The sequence below is a fragment of the Ambystoma mexicanum genome, chromosome 3q (assembly GCF_040938575.1).
Source record: "Ambystoma mexicanum isolate Mex_15411 chromosome 3q, UKY_AmexF1_1, whole genome shotgun sequence".
Classification (NCBI taxonomy): Eukaryota; Metazoa; Chordata; class Amphibia; order Caudata; family Ambystomatidae; genus Ambystoma; species Ambystoma mexicanum.
The window spans coordinates 760,141,235-760,160,829 of NC_090926.1; the positions used below are offsets into that span (position 1 = coordinate 760,141,235).

Genomic DNA, 19,595 nt, shown 5'->3' on the forward strand with positions numbered 1-19,595 from the left:
TTCCCCACCAAGAATAATCCTGGTCTCACCACATGTAAAATATTGATGAGACATATTTACTACATTTGATATTCTTGATGAATGTTGTCCAACAACAGAACTCATTTTTCAAGTGGCATTAATGTCATGATGTATGAAATGTCAGATATTGGTGAGAATTCTGCATCCCATTGTTGGGAGGGGGGGAGGGTGATCGTCACTTTTGGATGAGGCAGAGGCCTGGAAGTGTGCAGTAGGGGGATGGTGGCAGGGGCCATAGTGCTGATGGGGGATGTTTTTGTTCTAGCGTACAGGGGAAATCAAACGTAATTTTGTTTATAGTAGCAGCCATATTGAAATCAAGCGCTAGACCTGCACTGCAGCCAGAGCCACAGGCCAGAGACACACACATATAAATAAGTGTATGCATGGAAGAAGAGGTTGTAGCCTGGGCACCGGTGGGAAAGACCAGAGCTGCAGAGATTCATAGACCCTTCATTGTTTCATGTTGCCAACATTTCGTATCCCAGAAGGAATGCGCCCTACGAGGCCACAAGGGGGTTAAGAGAGCTCTGTGGAAAGCAATCCCACAGGAAGGAATTCACAAGCATTTGACCTTGCCTGTTCCAGCTCTAAGTAAAAGCACCCAATAGCCCTCGCCCCAAAGACCCCCAGCATTCCAAGGTACCAGTCAGTCCCAGACCACCAACCATAAAACTGTTAGACCCCCAATCAGGAAAGATCAGAAAGCAGGGACCAGTTGCCTTCACCATAGGTCACGCGATTTGTGCTGCGAGGTTCCGGAAGAGGTAAAACAACATAACTAAAATGAGGGTGGGGAGTTTTGGATGGACGCCGACGTGTCTGGAATCGAGTTAGTGTCTGCAATGCAATGACCTTGAAGTATCCTCTTAGTCCTGGTCTGCAGTACCAAGTGCACATCAGGTTAGAGATAGAACCTGCCCTGTTATTCTTTGGCCAATAACCAATTAAGTCTAGCTTCATGTCTGATGAGGAGGGGCTCACATGGAAGAAGATGGACCAATGGACTGGAATCCCCTATGGAGCAGTAGCCTATGTATAGGGTCGCACCAACCAGCCATTTGGATTCGTACATGATGTCATTTACGTCACTGATGACGCTGTGTACCTTCATAAAGTGTTGCTCATACTGATGTGGCCAGAACGTTCTGTGGCAGCAGAGTACTTTGTTGGCACATTTCTATTTTTTGGGAAATAAAACTGTTCTCCTTGCAAGAAGTGTGCTGGGCCTTTTTCACTAGTGGGTTGTATTTTTTCTGATGTTAGGGTTGAGGGGTTTCTCTACACCATAGTAACACCAGTCTGTAAGAAAGGTAGAGGTTGAACGAGAATTGAAAAAGGGAATGATAAAGCTTATGGAAAGCACAGACTGGGACACACATTTGCCAAGGTGTTCAAACTGGAAATTACCTATAGAGGTCAGGGCCTGCAAGGAAAATAAATAGTAAACAATCCTTCTCATGCTATGTTCCGGTCCTCTGGAACTCAAACTTGGTGGCAATACAAACTCATCAAACTATTCTTCCGTTTAGGAAAGAACTTAAGAACTGGCTTTTCCAACACTGCCTTGGTGTAACCAAGAGTACAGCTATCTTGTGAACACCACTATCTATATATTGCTCCTGAACTAGGTGCATTATATAAAAATATATAACATATTAAATATAGGACCCCAAAGGAATAAGCGGCAGGCTGTGGCATATAAACAATGCAGCCAATGGAAAACATACACAGACATATGGTATCTGGGGAAGGGGAGCAAATGGAAAAGATGCAGAAGAGGTATTATTGGAGCATCATTGTGAGGGAGCTGCAAGCTGGTGATGAGGGCATGCTCAACTGCTCAGATAAGCATATTCTGTTCACTGATCTGCGCTATTTTGGACTGCATCAGATTGGTAAGCAATCCCGGCAGTTGACCATGTCTATATTCCGAAGTTGAATAAAAGAACCTGCATTCATGCTTCCCAGGTGAAGCAGCTTAGACGTATTTGGGAGGAGAGATGAGGTGAAAGTAGCACTTGATGATGGGAAATGCACACAAAACGTCCAGGGAAATCAGAATAAAGGAAGGAGGAAGAGAGCTGCACCTCTCAATGCGAGATGTAAATAACATTGCAGTTCATTTGCAGGTCTAGGAGGAGTGGTGGGTCTACTGTTTAGAATGACTCTTGGTCTAAAGAAGGCAGGGATGTGCCAGTGTCCCATAAACAATATTTCTACTTGTGTCTTCATTGTGTCTTAATGCAGAGTATATTGTCAGGTCTGTTTGTGTGTATCTGAGTTATAATCTGCAAACATTAAAAAGGTGTAAATTATCAAGGATTGAGGTGTGTTCTTCCCTAATTACGGGAGCAGTATTCACTACAGCAGAACAACAATGAACATAGACACAGTAACGTGTGGCCCCGTGCTCTATATTCATCATCATTTGTGGTGGGGAATTTCATAATAGTGGGTGTAGTTGGATTCTTCTTGTTTTGGGCGGCAGTGCACATACTGGCCATGCCAGTTACAGGAAAGTATGTGTGGTTTAAGGATTGGGAGGATAAATGCCTGATGATTAATGGATTGGGACTTATAGTGTCCCTATATATCATCGTCCATGGATATTTTTAAAACCCAATGGTCAGCAGGCAATTTGCCTTTATTGCAGGTGTAAATTCGGTGTACTAAGGGTTATGTTTTGTACACTTCCTAAGATGGAAAGACACTTTTGAGTTTCCTGAATTTTCCCTTTATGGATACAATAGTTCTGCTACCATTTTCTGAATACAACACATTAATAGTGCGCAGTTAGCAGCCAATGCAAGAGTCTACTTAGGTATTGTGCGGGTAGAGAGAGGACTCATAAACGAGGCCCATTTAAAGGTCTCCAATTGGGATATCACCATATTATTTGCAAAATTGGTGAGGTGACAATTTCCCAATTTACAACTGCCATGTCAAGTAGTGGACGCTCCAACCATTCAAACAGTTTTCAGGGGTGGATGATTCTTTTGCATTGGATATGTAGCAAAGGATGCTATGATAATTCTGGAGACAAGTCAACAAATGCTTTTTGATGTTGCTTAAATTAAGGGACCCAAAATATTGAATTTTACAGACTCAGTGTAACCATTAAATTGTTTAATGTTAGATCAGATTTGGGAAATATAATTATTAACTTTTATTCTCATATATGGCTGCAAACTGCATACCATCCCTGATCACAGACCTCCATTAAGAAAATGGCAGGTGCAAACACCTTGGGATGGGAATGACCTCACATGATATTGCATCTTGGTCAGAGAAAATCAAAACTTTGTCTTACAATTTAAATAAGGCACATAAATTGCACTTGGAAGGTAATTATTTTCATTTGGTGCAAAATGAGATGGTTATGGATGCATTTCGGGTGACGGCCCACAGTGTGAATTTGGTTTTAAAGAGAGGGAGTAAGAAAATCAATGAGTGGTTAAATTGTTTGCTTACTTTGCAGTATTTTTGGGGACTGATTTTACAAAAATGTCTGCATTCACCACGGTGGCGAGAAGGAGTTTGCCAGTCACTAAGGAGAAGACTAAGCCCTCGCATATCATGATGACTCTGAAAAAGGCAGCCCCAGCATAAATATTAGAAGGCATAATAAAAGTGCCTATTTGGGAAAAGGATTAACAGCTGGTGACAATGATAATACAACCAAGGGACAAGGCAGTGTAATACATCAACCTTTTGGCGACACCACCCTTTGATGATAAAGGCGATAAAAGCAGGTAAAACATGCAGATATTATTATTTGGGGTTTGGTATTCATTGATATTTATGGAGCCCTAGTGCCAAAGTACCGAACAAGCTTTTACACAAATTGTTACAAAATTCATTGAACATGTGACATAAAACAATCAAATAAGGGAGTCAAGCAAAGTATCAATTGTTAGGAAGAGTAGAAAGCCTTTGGCTTTTCAAGCATGTACAGAAGGTCTGTAGAGGGTCCTAGGTCAAACGATCTATTTCTTTTTTTCCGAATGGGAAAAAAGAACAATTTAGAAAGACCGCTCTGTGACCGCACGGAGCGGTCTATCTAAAATCAGACTGTCAGGCCCCTGCGCACACGAGTGCTCACAGGGCCTGACGGGCACTCTGTGACCCGGCTCTGTGTGACCCGGCAGACTCGACGCAGGAGTGACAGTTATGTTTAAAAGTGTATGCGTGTGTGCATGTATGTGTTTGTGTGAGGAGAATGTCGGCTTAGAAATTACATAGAACCGGGGGGGCGCTGGTGAGCAGCCTGCAAGATGGCTGCCTAGCTCTCTTGCTCCGTGGCCCGACGGCTGAATATCCGCCTGAATCAGCGGTTCCCTGCATCATCCGGAGCTGAGGCCGTGGGCATTGTGCTGCTTACCGACTGAACAGCATTTTGGTCTTTGTCGGGGCAAAAATCAGAGCTCCGGGGCCGCTCCGCTCCCGTGCTGGGCGCCCGATGACTGAGGCCTCCTGGGCCGCGTACTCCAGCTGCGGCCCCGACCTCCTGTGTCCTGCAAGAGTCCGCTCTCTAACGCTGACTGGCTGCCCGGCTCCTTCGCCCAGCTGTGCGATGTGCTGCCACTTGGAGCGGCGGGCCTGATCCCCTCTCTGCCCGGCCCGCTTCGGGGTCGGGCCCTCGCGCGCCTCTGGGGCGGCGCTTCCTTCCCCGGCCCAGGTCACCCTGCGGCGGGGTGCACCTGTGCTTGCGGCTGGCCCACACGGCTCCCCTCTCCGGCCTGCCCCTGGGGGAGCGGCGGCGACATTACTCCTGCAGCTGGCGGATTGTTTCCATCACACCGCGGGGGCTGCTGAAGCGGTCCCCCGCCATGAAGACACCGAGCCGGATCCGCCTGGCGGCTCCCCAACCGGGTTCCCCGGCCCCGCAGTGGCGGCTGGGGTGGTCCTGCTGCCTCTGAGGCGACGCGGCTCCCCCGCTTTGTGCCTCGTGGTCCAGCTGCCACTCTCGGTTGGGGGCCTGCTGCCGCTCTGACTGCCGCCTGCATCCTCTGCTGAACGCTGGCACTTGCAGGTGAGGAGCTGGGGGCCTGAGATTGCTGCGCACTGGACCCCTTGAAGACTGGCTATACCTATGGGCTGCGTTTGCCCCACTTCATAGGGCACCGTTGCCCCCACACTTACCAGGCTGCCTTGGGACTACGTGCCCTTAACCCCAACGAGGCTGCGCGACCCCCGTGGAGGTCTGTGTGGCGCTGCTCCGTTTCTGTGTGTTCCATCACTGCCCTCTCCCTATCGCCCTACTGCCTGAGGCACCTTGGCAGCTTCCCCAAACTGTGCATCCACCCGCCAGTGCCCCGCACCCGCCAGGCGCCCTCTGACTGTGCTGCCCTCCACAGCTGGCACTGATGGCCTGCGGCCCTCCTGGCCCTGTGGCGCGCCCCGCCCGACGGTATCCCCACCAGATTACACTGCCGCTTGGGACTGCCTGACGCACTGTCCGCCCTTGCACGGCGGCACCAACGCCCTGAAACACACCTGCCTAGTGTATACCTCACCTCTACCCCTATACAGCGGTCGGTCCTGTGTTGGATGGGAGGTTGAGACCCCCCTTCCCCACCTGATCCGCTTGCTCCCCAAGAGCCCGGGGCCCCAGTGCTAACATCCTACAAAGACTGCCCTGCGGGGTCTCAGTGTGTCCCCAAACATGTCCAGCAAATCACGCGGGGCCAACAAAACGGGGGCAATGGACAAGTATGCCAAAACGCTTTCTAGACAGGAGCAGGGGGGAGCTGCCTTGCCTCATGACCATCCAGGCGCACTCTCATGTCCCCCTCAGCCGGACCTCACAACACTAATGGAAACTATGGCAAAGAACTTTGCGTCATTCCACGAAAAATTGGATGACATCAACGCTAGTGTGGCCTCAATGCACACCAAACTGGATCAGCACGGCGCTAGGCTGGTGGAGGCCGAGACCAGGATTGGGGCCAATGAGGATGAGGTGCACGCGCTCCAAAACACTGTCTCAGACCTGGTGCGTGATATGAAACAAGTCAAGGCGAAGTGCGACAACTTAGAGTCCAGATCCCGCAGGAAAAATATCCGCATTGTGGGGGTCCTGGAGACAGCCCTCAAAGGCAAAATGGAAGTAGCTGTTAAAAACCTCCTGAAAGACCTCTTGGGCAATCCTCAACACTCCCCATTCAACTCTCCCCATTCTTCACGATTAAACGCGCCCATCGGGCGTCGCCCCCCGCCCTAAGCCGGGCGATTTCCCCAGGCCGATTATTGCCAAGGTCCTCAGCTTCAGGGATAGGGATCACATACTGCGCTGGGCCCATGAGAGGGGTGAACTGGCACTGGAGTCTCAGACTATCCGAATCTTTCCCGACTTCTCTGTTAATGTTCAAATGGCGCGCAGGCAGTTCAACGGTGTGAAAAAGCTGCTCAGAGAAAGGAAAGTGGAATACGCCATGTTGTTCCCTGCAAGGCTGAAGCTCACCCATCGCAATAAGCTATATTTCTTCACAGTCCCGGAGGAGGCGGTAAAATTCATTGAATCCCATATTCCCCTCCCTGGCCCGGTGGACGAGCCATTGGACGATGGTTGAGGAGGCCCGTCTTGACCCCTGTATGTGGGCCTCCTTCTGTACCACCAGCACACTTGACATCTGCATTTTCCTTGCTGAACTCATGGATCCTTTATCTTGTATATCCATTGCTAGTCGTAACTTGTTGTAATGTCTCCCGGAAACTTAACATGTGATACCGCTGTACGATCTACGGTGTATTGCACCGCTCACCCATTTAAGTCAGGTTCACGGCAGCAGCGACCCCCGCTGCAGTTGCAATGCCGAGTTTGGCTTGTTATGATCACTGGTTGCGCCCCAGTTGGGCGTACAGGCGAGCGTTGCCCTGTTGGGTTTGGCACGATCGCATTAGGTCCTCGGGTGGGTTTCTGAGCACTGCTGTGTTGGGGAGGGGCAATGAGGGGGGTACAGTTGTGGGATGTTATAACAAAAATGGCAAGGTAGTAGTGGCTCTGGGCGCGAGGCAACGTGCCATTGCATTGATAGTCAACGCATGTTCAACAAACAATGCCACACGCTACTGGGATGCCCCCTGAAAACTGCAAAATGGCTATTAGGCTAATGTCTTGGAACGTCAGAGGGCTCAGCAACTTCACGAAGGCCTGCAGGATAACTGTGTACGCCCAGAGGCATGGGGTCAAAATACTCCTCTTGCAAGAAAACCACACTCTTGCACACCTTTCGTCCTCTCTCGCTCCGGCATGGGGCCCCAACAAATATTACACGGTTTACTCCTCCCAGTCCAGGGGTGTCCTCCCCTTAATTCATAAGTTAGTGGAATTCTCCCTCCGCACTAGTCACATAGATCGAGAGGGTAGGTATGTGATCCTCCACTGTCTGCTCGCTAATACAGAGTGCCTTCTGGTTAACACATATGCCCCGAGCATAGATGCACCTGATTTTTTTGATGACATTGATGCCCTGCTCCAAAGATATGTTGGGGTCCCGATCATCTGGTGGGGGGACTACGGGGGGGGGGACATGAATCTCATATTAGACTCCGAGTTGGACAGATCAGGCGCTGCACCCAGAATAATGTCCAGAGCCGCTCGCCGGCTCCACACCCACATGGTCCCTGCTGGTCTAGTCAACGCCTGGAGAGCGCTCCACCCACTGACTAGAGAGTTTACATTCTACTCTTCTGCGCACGACAGTCATTCCAGAATTGATCTCTTCCTTCTGTCAGCTGGACTCATTGGGAAAACTCTCGACACGCAGATACAGCCGCGCATGCTTTCCGACCACTCCCCGTCACACTGGACATAACTCTGCAGCCTGCCCTCCCGTGTCACTCCAATTGGCGCTTTAAGTCAGAGGCACTACATGATATAGTCTTCAAGGCCACAATCCTTGCAGATATCACCTCGTTTTTTGATAACAACAAACGCCACGACACAACAGATGGGGTTCGATGGGAGGCATTCAAGGTTTTCATCAGAGGTATGTGTATCTCAAGGGAAGCTGGGGTCCTGAAAGATATTAGGAACTCCTTACGACGCTCAGAGACTAGACTCAAGGAACTGGAGCGCGAGTACGCTTCCGCCCCTTCCCCACCCAAGTTAGCTTAGATACGAACGGAACTGGACACATTTGAGGCCCAAGATACTACGCCCGACCCGATGCGGCTCGGAAGTATGGCGAAGGGGAAAGGCCTGGTCGAACTCTAGCACGTCTGGCCCGGATCGAGGGGGGCAGAGCCCGGATTGATAGTATTATTGACAAGAATGGAGTGCGGCATTGGTCCGACCAACCCATTCTCGAGACCTTTGCAGATTTCTATGCAGCCCTCTACGCTCAGCAGCGCGAGCACAGCCCACAGGATCTGGATCTGCTCCTTGACCGCATCCCCATGTCCCTTATATCTCATGCCACTAAAGAGCAATTAGACACACCCTTCACCCTTGACGAAATCGCCGCGGTCATCTCGGCCCTCCCTAAGGGAAAAGCTCCCGGTCCAGACGGCCTAACTGCCGAATTCTATCAGGAGCATGTCGCCCTACTGGCCCCGTGCCTGCACGAGGTGTGGGATGAGTCGCTATGCCTCGCTACCCTCCCCCAGTCCCTGCGTGAGACTGTCATCACTGTGTTCCCCAAACCGGGTAAGCCTCTTGATGAACGCGGCTCCTACAGACCTCTGTCCCTCATGAACACCGACACCAAAATATTCGCCAAGATCATAGCAAATAGGTTCCTCCCCATCATGAAATATTTGATCCACCCGGATCAAAGTGGCTTTGTCCCCGCCCGCTCCACTGCCTTAAACATTCGGCGACTGTCCAATGTCATCTCTAGGATTGACCCCAATGCCAACGCGGTTGCTGTGCCACTAGATGCCCAAAAGGCGTTTGACATGGTTTCATGGCAATACCTGTGGGCGGTGCTTGAGAAGATGGGAATAGGCCCGTGCATGCTGTCCTACATTAAACTGCTATATACCAACCCCGTGGCCAAAGTCCTGGTTAACTCTCATCTGCCAGCTTCGTTCACCCTCCACAGAGGGACACGTCAGGGATGCCCATGATCTCCCCTACTGTTTGCGATGGCTATCGAGCCCATAGCGGATAGTGTAAGGGACAATCATACTCGCAAGGGGATACGCCTACGGGATACCCCCAAAATTATATCACTCTATGCGGACGATGTACTTCTGTACATCAGGGACCCCTCGGTCCATTTTGACCCAATCATCCGCGAAATAATCAAAATTGGTACATTTTCGGGCTTCACCATAAACTACACCAAGTGGGCCCCCGGGGGCATCAAGTACCTGGGGGTCCAGGTATCCCTCTCGAAATCCTCTTTATTGGCTGATAACTATGGGGCTGCCGCGCAATATGCTGAGGCCAGGATGAAGAGATGGTGTAACCTCCCCCTCTCACTATCAGGGAGACTATCGCTAATCAAAATGGTCATAGTTCCAAAGCTCCTATACATATTTGCTAACGTCCCATTCTGGCCCGGGAAACAATACTTTGCAGACCTGCATGCGGGGTGCGCCCGCTTTCTGTGGCATTCTGGTGCCGTGCGCAGGAAGTGGTAGCATATGACACTACCCTATGAAAAAGGGGACTTCAATGCACCGGATCTAACCCAGTACTGGATAGCCGCACAAGCTCAGCACGCTACACACTGGTACTGACACCAGGACCCTCCCCCGCACGTTAAGCTTGAGATCCTCGCGACTGGGGAGGTAAATGTTATGTCCCTGATCCTCTTCCACTCGTATCACTCGGATGCCCCCTCCGACCCAGTGGCTGCCACTATCAGGGCGTGGAAACAGGTTCTGCTAGCCCGCTCTGAAACCCCTCCGTACTACAAATGGCTACCCTTGTGGTCATTCCCGGGCCTTGCCCCCACACAGGATAAGCTCTTTATGCGTCACTGGCTGGACCTGGGATATCATTCACTCTCCGATTCATCACCCGCAGATATGGAGGCCAGGGCACTGCAAGTCCTCACTGGAGTTGCTTCAATACTTTAGACTCAGAGCGGCAGTCAAAGACATGTGGCCTTCTTATCTGGACGAACTCGGAGTCCCCCGAGATCTGCTACATTGCTAATTCCGCAGGGGGTAGGGGCATAGTGTCCGCCCTGTATAAAATGCTGATGGTACGAGCTGTAGAACCTCCCCATACGATCCGGGGCGCTTGGAGCCGGGAGCTGCAGTTGGACATCACTGATAGAATGTGGGCAAAAATGTGCATACACACATGCAAGGTCTCCCTCAATTCTAGATTAAGATGTGTGCAATACAAGTTACTTAATCGACTGTACTATACTCCTCACGTGGTTGGGAAATTTTCACCTGATCACCCCCACCCCTGTCAGAGATGCAGATCCAGCGATGCGGACCACGCCCACATGTTCTGGTCTTGTGGGGCACTGGCTGCATTTTGGGAGGCTGTGCTTGGGGCCCTCTCAGAGATGGTGGGGTTCCGGATCGACCCTGACCCCCTGGCTCTATTGTTCGGGCTGTGGGAGGGGACCGAGGCAAGGCGTGTCGCTAAATTCTTGAATGTGGGGGCGATAGTGGCTAAGAAATGCATTCTGCAGTGCTGGAAGCGGCGGTCCCCCCCTTAACTAGAGATGTGGTTAAAGGCGCTTACCTGGACGCAAATGTGTGAAGAGGACTATATTAACACGCTGCCTGTGAATGCTCGCCCCAAAATCGTATGGACAGAGTTTTGTAGCTATCTGAACAGCAGGGCAGACCTAGAGCTTCTATCTTCTCCTCCATCACCTGAGCAGGCGACTGGGCGAGGTGAACTGTGAATGGCCTTGTCGTATTTAATCTGCTCCTATGAATGTACGCGGTCTGATGTAGAGACTTTGCATTGGTATCCACGCTTTAAAATATGTAACATGAGCTGTTGATGTAATGTGTAATGCGCCAGTTACGGCTTCTTGCCAATAAAGAAAAGTTAAAAAAAAAAAAAGAAATGACATAGAACCGTGTAGAGAGGTAGAAGAGCAACTGCACACATGAAGTGAGTTCCAATGTTTGGGAGCAACAAGAGAGAATGAGCCAAAACGAAAGAAAGCTCTGGGAGGGTTAGGAATTGATAAAAGATGAGGAGAGTGAAGAGAATGAGGAGGTGACTCCAAAGTAAGAAGCAAGGAAAGATAGAATGGAGCTAGGACATGGATACATTCAAACAATACTGAGAACATTAAAATGAAGAGAAAAGGGTGCAGAGAGTTCACAAGACGAATGGATGAATTATAGACTGAATGAGGAGCGGTAAGGTTAAGAGGCAGGGAGACCAGACATGAGGGCTGAACAGTAATCAAGATGGGGAAGAGTTAATAAGAAGTTTGATAACATGAGACTTATAGAAAAGCTTGAGCGCAGCAAATATTCTAAAGATGGAAATGACAAACACAAGCAATGTTGGAGATATGCGCAGATATGCACAGAAAAAGAGAGGGGAGTCAAAAATGTTGTCTAGATTGCAAGCAGTTGGAGAAAAGACAGTTTATGAGAGGAATAGAAGATGCAGGAAAGAAGAGGGTTTCAATTTCGCTGGGGTTTAGATGGCGAAACTTAAAGTGCTTGCAGACTTGTACAGCTGAGAGACACTTGGAATCAGTAATGTGAAGAAAATCAATGAAGGTGGGCAGGAATAGAAAATCTGGGAGTCGTCTGTGTAGAAATAACAGGAGACATTGAAGGAAGACATAAGAGCCGAGAGAGGAACAGTGTAGCAAGAAGGAAAATGGACCAAGCACAGAACCCTGGGGAACATCGTATTGAAGGGAAGAGGGTGCGACGAATGGATCAACCTCCGAGACCGAGAAGGAGCGATCAGAGAGACAGGAACAAAACCAGTACAGAACCAAAAGAAACGAGAGATGAAAGGAGAGTAGATGGATCTACTGTGTCAAATGCTACAGATAAATCGAGAAGATTCAGAATACAAGCGTGTTTGTTATGGTGTGCTTTAATTGGAGACTTGGAGATGTAGAGGAGCAGTTGGATGCATTTACCATAGCTCCCGCCCCCTCAGCGGCGTCATATTGTAACATCAGGAGAAGGGTAATGTGTGAAACTCATGTGTTGCCCCTATACCACATTGAGTGTACGAAAGATGATATGTAGTCAGACTGCCATACCAAATGTACCCTTGTACTGAAAGAGAGGAAGGATGTCAGCACACACCATTGGACAACATATAATGCTGAGTGGAATCTGACAAGAATGGAGTGATGTCATGAAGAAGATATATGAGGGCATACAACAATATTAAAATACTTATGAGTGATGATGTAACTGAAGTGACAAGAGAAACGTGTATGAAATGATAAAGTAATCATATACAAAGAAGATGAAGTAACTTGCTGACAATATGTGTAAATACACAGTAATGCAAGGTAGATGAGACATATAGATGCTTGCTATAGAGAAAAATAGAACATGGCAACGACGCCATGATAGGAAAATGGACGTAGGCTTATGTAAAGATTCAATCCAGATACCTCAGAAACAGACCAGAGATGCAGAGCCAGGAGACGGTGGAGAATTAGCTTTGTGTGCAAAACAAAGAGGAGTCTGTTGAGGAACAGCTGCAAAGCACAAAGGAGGCAGACGGATAAGCCATGGACGTGAGACAAATTTCTTTTAGATTAAAGAAGAAGAAAACATTTGCAAGAGGCAAGTATTGGACAATTAACAATGGATAAGGCTCCTACAAGATGGAGTGAGCAAGTCTCTGGAGGCCAAGAGGAGCAACAACACCCATCATAATTGAATCAAATAGCAGTAAAAGGAGGTCGAAATGGACTAATTTGCAGTCTCCGCACACGTGATTCAGAAGTCGAAAAAAAGGACTATTCATCAAGCCGAGGATGAAGATAGTGATGTGCTTACACTCACTCAAATGTTGCAGAACTGAGAGCAAGCTACAAGGTCAACTACAAATGGGAACCTTGGGCTTATGGTCAGACTGATGAGAGATGGACTAATTGGGAAAGTGGGGATTTGTTTTGTTATGTGCTACTAGCCTAGTCGAAAGTCCAAGATTGGATGGGAATGCCAACCTGCTATACAATGTTGCATAGACCAATCCGCTGCCATTTTGTCTGCTATAATCAGTATTATACGTATTTAGAGGTAGCTCGAGGCGTGCAGATAAGAGACAGCCAATGAAGTACTAATCATATGTATTCTATAAGTAGATATGTTCGCCTAACCAATCCCTCCCGTCAATAGGTTTTACAGTTTGTCAAGTAGGATGACGTCCTAGATGACGCATATTGGGGTATAAAACCTTTGTATAATCAAGTTTGTGTTTGAGTGTGCAAGCATCAGTCCGATATTTGCCAGTTTGCTCTGCTTTATTAAATTGAGAATAAAGTAGTACCTTGCCAGAGTCTTAGAGTCTGTCCGGTTATTTGGTCTGAGATTTTTACTGGTAATTCCATCTAGCACAAGAGACACTTCAAGGTGCTAGAGCACAGAGACATGAAGAATAGCATTTTCAGTGGAATGAGACGGGTCTGTCTGTTGGCCCCATGCCTGTTCAACTTGTATGTCTCCGATATGGGTTAAGTATTGTCAAAATTGGCTTTCATTTCTCAGGTTATAGGTACTTCAAAGTTTGCTGGTTAACATATGCTGACAATGTCCTATTGTTGGACTATACACAGTAAGGGCTCCAATGACTGATAAATGCTTTTGTCACATAAGCAAAAGAGGATTCTAAATTAAATGCCTCAAAAACTAAAATTATTAGGTTTTGCAGAAATACGTCCCAAAAATACGGTTGTAAGTGGAGGGCAGGTGATTACGTTTTGAAAATGAGTAGACCTATTTGGCTTTTCATCTACTGTCTGACCCAACGAACGAGGACCTTAACTCTAATCTGGTTGATAAAGTGGAGGGTTTCATTTCGCAAATGAAGCAAATTAACTGTATCTGCAGCCGCTTCCCTGTCCGGCCTTTACTACATTTCTACCTAGGAAGAGTAGTGTCATCCCTCCTATATGGGTTTGAAATCTATATTTGGTAGATAAGATTGTCTTGGGGGCAAGTGAGTGAAAAGTGTGGAAATAGACTCTTACCATCCCAAACTGCGTTCAGATCTCACTTAAGGGATAGTTCCATTGGCGCATGCTACATTTATAAAGGAAAATGCTTGAGCCTATCAAGAACTCCCTATTTTAGGATTCATCCCATCACAATCGGGGAAATAATAGTGTTTGCCCAATACATACATTTAGGGCAAGAGCAGAAATCATTATGGCAGACAACATGAGAACATCGATATTCCTCCTTGAGAATCCAGGGGAGTCAAAAAGGAGACTCTTCAAAAAAGATTGGTCTGATACTAGGGATGGTATACTGAACTACACATTATACATCCATCTAAAATGGGTTTTACACAATCAGGGTACCATTTCAAAATATCTGACCACTATACCCAATTCCCACTGGTGTGCACAGTTTTTGAGATTTAGATCAAAATGTGCTACCCACAGGCTAAATCAATTCTATTAGAAGTGGGGGTTGTAGTCCCGAGATGTATGTGTACTTACTGTAAAGAATTTGGAGTAGTGGAACATTTAGTTCACGTTGTTATTGAGTGCCCAGGTCTGCAGCAGCTAAGATTCCAGTTTTTAAATAAGTTTGTTGATGACATTATCACAATCAACTCTAAGGCCTTTTGGAAACTAATTGTTTCTGGATATGAAATGTGATTAAAGCTTGCACTGCGCAGGTTTCTAAATATGATTAAATTATGGTTCTAAATAAGAAATAAGTGAAACTGTGGATCTAACAGGTCTTGAACAGTACACGCATTAGCACTTTATGTGGAAAGCAGGATTTTAAAATCGTGGGGCATAACCTTTATTGAAATTAATGTAGAAGTATGTTAATCTTGGAATAGGTTGTGTTTTCTTAACTTTGTAAGTAATTTGTAATGTGAGAGAATTGTTCTCGTTTGTGCAAAAAGTGTCTTTGTAAACTAATCAGTACTTAATAAAAAAATTAAAATAAAATATCTGATTTACATATGGTCTGTCCCTTTCTTTTATGGCATGGCGGCTGGCTGGCGAACAATGATCTGGAGGGGTGCCCTGAGCTTTGCTTATGGTTTTTCATTCTTTCAGAACCCTGTGGCCATCACGTGTATGTGCTGCAGACTCTGTCCCCAAAGCCTGGAAAAGGAATAGGCGGGGGGCCATCTGTACATACCCAAACACCATATATTTACAGAAATGTGGGGTGTGTCCTAGTTGGAATAATTATCGATTTCATTTGTACTCCATGTTCAATCATAATGTGGTCAATATATGCTCTGTAAAGACAGCAATCAAAAGAAAACTAAATTCTAAAAGCTACTGTAAAAAAAAGAGATTATTCTGCCTGTGGTCGTGAAATCAATGGCTGTATATGGGTAAATATGTGATGGAATTGTATTCAGAATATTTTAACAAATCCTTATAAAGCTTAAAAACAGGTTCCTAAAAATTAAATCACAGCACGAATAAGACTTTAGAAAGCAATATTTCACGTGCAATATGAATACGCAAATTAATAGAAATACAGATCATTTCACATATTGAGGAAAGAAGAAACATACAGTTGGATTGTGATAACAAAAAGAATAGTTCAGTTTGAATCCTGTTTTCATTACATGAAGGTTAATAAAGCTAATTTGGATTAATTAATTGAGTTGCAAATGCTGTAAATGAGTTAATACATTGATTTCTCCCCATAAAAATCAAATGTTGCAAATACGATAATACAATTATTAAGTTATTGCAGCGTTGACTATATTTTAATAAATATTATTTTTAGATCAAATAGCCAACACTGGGTCTGACTCATTTGAAACAATACCAACCTCTGGGGAGGTGGCCACCACCAGGTCCTTATAGTAACCAATTACATCTCCATTCACTCCAATGAGAGGGGGTACAAATTATGGAAGGCACCCTCTGATATTCCCAGCACCTTTGAGACAGGTGCACTCAGGACTTGGGTGGCAGGCACAGATGGGGAAGAGAATATTCTGGTGCTGGTACACGTGCCGTGGTTTTCTGTAGACCCAAGGAACTCTGTTAAAGGATTCCCAAACATTAAAGAGGAGCCTCCGAGATTTTTCAAGGAGTTTCATACCATCACCAAGTTACAATCCCAGCTTGAAAGATATGAATCCGCTCAAGAGGGTCATAACGCTGGCTGAAGATGGACAGAGACTTGTACAACATAGTTAGTGGGCAGCAATGGACCTTGAAGCGGGAAACAAACTAGAATACGCTCGAAATAGACCATTAACTACCATTCCAGAGACGTGCGCCAGTAAGACTGATTTGGGGCAAAATGACAGTGGGCATCAAATCAGAAGAGATCACCCCTGGGATACGAGTCACAAAGCAGAGTTCCTAGTCATCTGGCCTACCCATATAAGGGGACCTAAATGAGGAGGTAATCTCAAGATACAATATGGAGCTCAGAGCCCTTCAACAAAGATCCTTTAACTCCCCACAACTTTCAGCTATGAAGTTAGTCATGTAAAACGAATATTGTATTATCAATATTTGTCTCTTATGTTTTTAAATTGGCTGGGAGGATAGCTCGGGGGCAATGCGCTTACCTTGGAAGCAAGACAACACACAGCAACACTGGTTCGAATCCCGTCCCACGCTTACAGGCTAGTCTTCCATATTTAAAGTGTTATCAAAAATGAATTAATTAAATCTGATATTCTGCTATAACGTACTTATTTAAAAGGAATTCTCTCTTATACGCAGGCTGAGTTAATGAATCAAATAAACATGCGAACCATCACATCCTCAGCTTTTTATAAAGAAAGCTAAAGACATGGATGTTTAAGTTGCACAGATCCACAGTCTATGTTTATGCTCGAGTAACTTCAAGCATATATTAAGCCTTTTAAAGACTTTCTGGTACAAAGTCTTATAGAGTGAAACCTTTGTAAAGCGAGTGTGCTTGTCTATGCATTATCTTAGAATGATAATGCCTATGTGGACCGTTTGAATATGTTGCTTAGATTGCGAGTGGGTCACAGATATCGTACGTCCAGCTGCACAGTATGTTTATGATATATGCTTGCATGCCATGGCCAATTCCTCGTCTTCGAGCACAGACTAGGTTTTCTGATTTACAATCTGTAAATGTTAAAAAACAAATGAAAAACATCATTAAAAAAAGAAAAACTCACGTACAGGCAGCAGCCAACTCTCGTCCAGAAAACTGGAGTTCTAAAAAAACAAAGACAATTAGAAGGAAAGAACTGGAGTCACTAAAACATGCCATATGCAGGGAGGGGCTGCGCTTCAAAGAAATTGAGACATTTCCCAGTGAGCTGTTGCATTTTAAACACCAGTAAAAGTGCATAGGGCTTTTGGCTGTAAAATTCCAGTAGATCTGATGAAGAAGTCGCATACTCAAACATCTGAAGGACTTTTTTCCAGTCCCATCAGCCTTTCAGAGGTACCAGGCTGATTTCACAACAGACCGGGTCCATCGTGGTCATTTTCATAAGTGAATGAGCCTCCCTTTATCCCTTTAAAACAGGATCACATTAGAACAAGGAATTTTACCTCCAGGTCCAGGGAGAAGGACATCTCGGAAACCACCAGCACCAGGGAGAGAAAAGGTTCTGAAAATACAGAAGATAAAAACAGCAAGCTTAAGACCCCATTTCTACAGAATGTTGCAGTAGCAGCTCTTAGCAGCCTAACCAAAATTGCAGTCGATACCAAACCCACCGTTTATACTGTGATGAATCCTCAGCGGTTGGCAGTTCTCCCCAAGGGGCCAGGGAGGTGAGGCCGCTACTCATTAATATCTCGAGGGGTGGTACGCAATGGGAGGATCTCGTGCGGAGAGACTCACCCTCTGGGGACAAGGACAACCATCTAGGGAGAACACGGTATGACATCCCTTACCCACCGCCCTATACACCCTCCTACCACATGAACCACACTTTTATATCACACACCTCTATGTAAGCCTGTAAGACAAACATCCCAACATGTACTCAGACGAGAAAGAGTAGGGAGGATCTAACAAAGACTTCCTTGAGTTGTACAAGGATGAAAAGGAGGTGCGGAGCAATGAAGAGGACATGGAAGAATGCAAATCAGTGTACTAGTTGTCAGTGGCCTTTTCTGAATAAAGACAGAGGAAGGACTTACCCAATTGTCAATCCCTCCCTGGAGGAACTGAGACCGCGACAGCAGTTCAGTGCAGGAAGAAAATGCTGTTGACCAGGACGCGTGCCGAGAAGGGTTGGCATCCACATACGGATGTATGTTTTTTTTTTTAAATCTCTTTTTATTATTGAAGGTCAATACAGATTTAACTCATTGCACACTGCATACATCTGTACATACAATACACAAGTTATTGGATACATATTTCATCGTTTGCAATTCAATTACATAGATGTTTCTGCATCTGAAGCCGTTTCGCAAAGGTATATCCTGAACGGGGTCCATATTTTCTCGGTGTCACAGTCGATGGGTAATGTTCCTCACATTCATTTACATAAGCCAAATCACAAAGAAAATGCTGGATTTTGGGTGGAAAAGTGTCCAGCATTTCAATATGCATCTTTTGGCTACAGCACATGAGACATTAAACAATCTCCTGGTCTTTTCAGTTTGTTTGCCTATATCTCCGAATAAATATTTTTGCGGAGACATGGTTGCAGGGATCTGTGTGATATCTTCAAGTATATCCGCTACCTCTTTCCAGAATGCAGCAATTGGGGGGCATTTCCAATACATGTGATATGCTCCTGCCTGACTAGTTTTACATTTAGGGCATTCCCCGGAGTGGGTCGCTGAGAACTTAGCCATCTACGCAGGGGTGTAGTGTAGCCTATTTAGGATCTTGAACTGGATAAGTTGAAGGCCTGCGTTCATAGATATCGATTTGGTAAGCATACAGTATTTGGTCCATTTTTCATCTGCGATACTTATGAAGGTTTGTCTGGGAAGAGTGGCCAGCGTGCGCTAAATGCCGATTTCATCCTATGATATTCACGCGTTTTAATTGGTCCCCCACCTATTGCCTCCCCGAATTCCTCCCGTGTTACAAATTTGCCGTTCGGGAACATGTCTCGCATTCAAATTTCTTTGTTCGGGTCCCAGCGTTTTTGTATTGTTTTGTCCAATGTGGGCGTTATACCGAGGTATTTCCAAAGGGGGACATCTGGGTTGTACGGGGTTTCCATTTTCAGTCTTTTATACAGTGTTGTCCATGCGCGAACTGTGGTTCCCACTGGGTCAAAGGGACATGAGTCTTTGTATTGAGGATAGAATATAATAGAACGGAGGGTTATGGGATGTGCAGCAAACTTTTCGAGCCATATGTGAGGTGAACGGTCCTCAAAGGTCATACCAGTGTTTTGCAAATTGCGCTTGCGCCGCAAGGTAGTATAACTCAAAATCAGGTACCGTTAGCCCTCCAGTACAATAAGGTTCAGTAAGCTTTTCCCATTTCATTCTAGGGGTTTTCCCGTCCCACACAAAGGATACAGCTTT

The 19,595-nt window shown here is 46.2% G+C and overlaps 1 protein-coding gene across 3 annotated transcripts in view; it reads right to left on the reverse strand.

The window, feature by feature from the left end:
• Positions 1 to 19,595, reverse strand: part of LOC138582953 (uncharacterized) — a 1,114,886-nt gene that overhangs the window by 839,248 nt on the left and 256,043 nt on the right. For all 3 annotated transcript variants that reach the window (XM_069654750.1, XM_069654749.1, XM_069654751.1), the window contains 2 exons: positions 17,646 to 17,704; positions 17,268 to 17,303 (listed from right to left, as the gene is read on the reverse strand). In XM_069654750.1, coding sequence (XP_069510851.1) covers positions 17,268 to 17,303; positions 17,646 to 17,704 — 95 coding nt within the window. The remainder of the gene's footprint in view (positions 1 to 17,267; positions 17,304 to 17,645; positions 17,705 to 19,595) is intronic.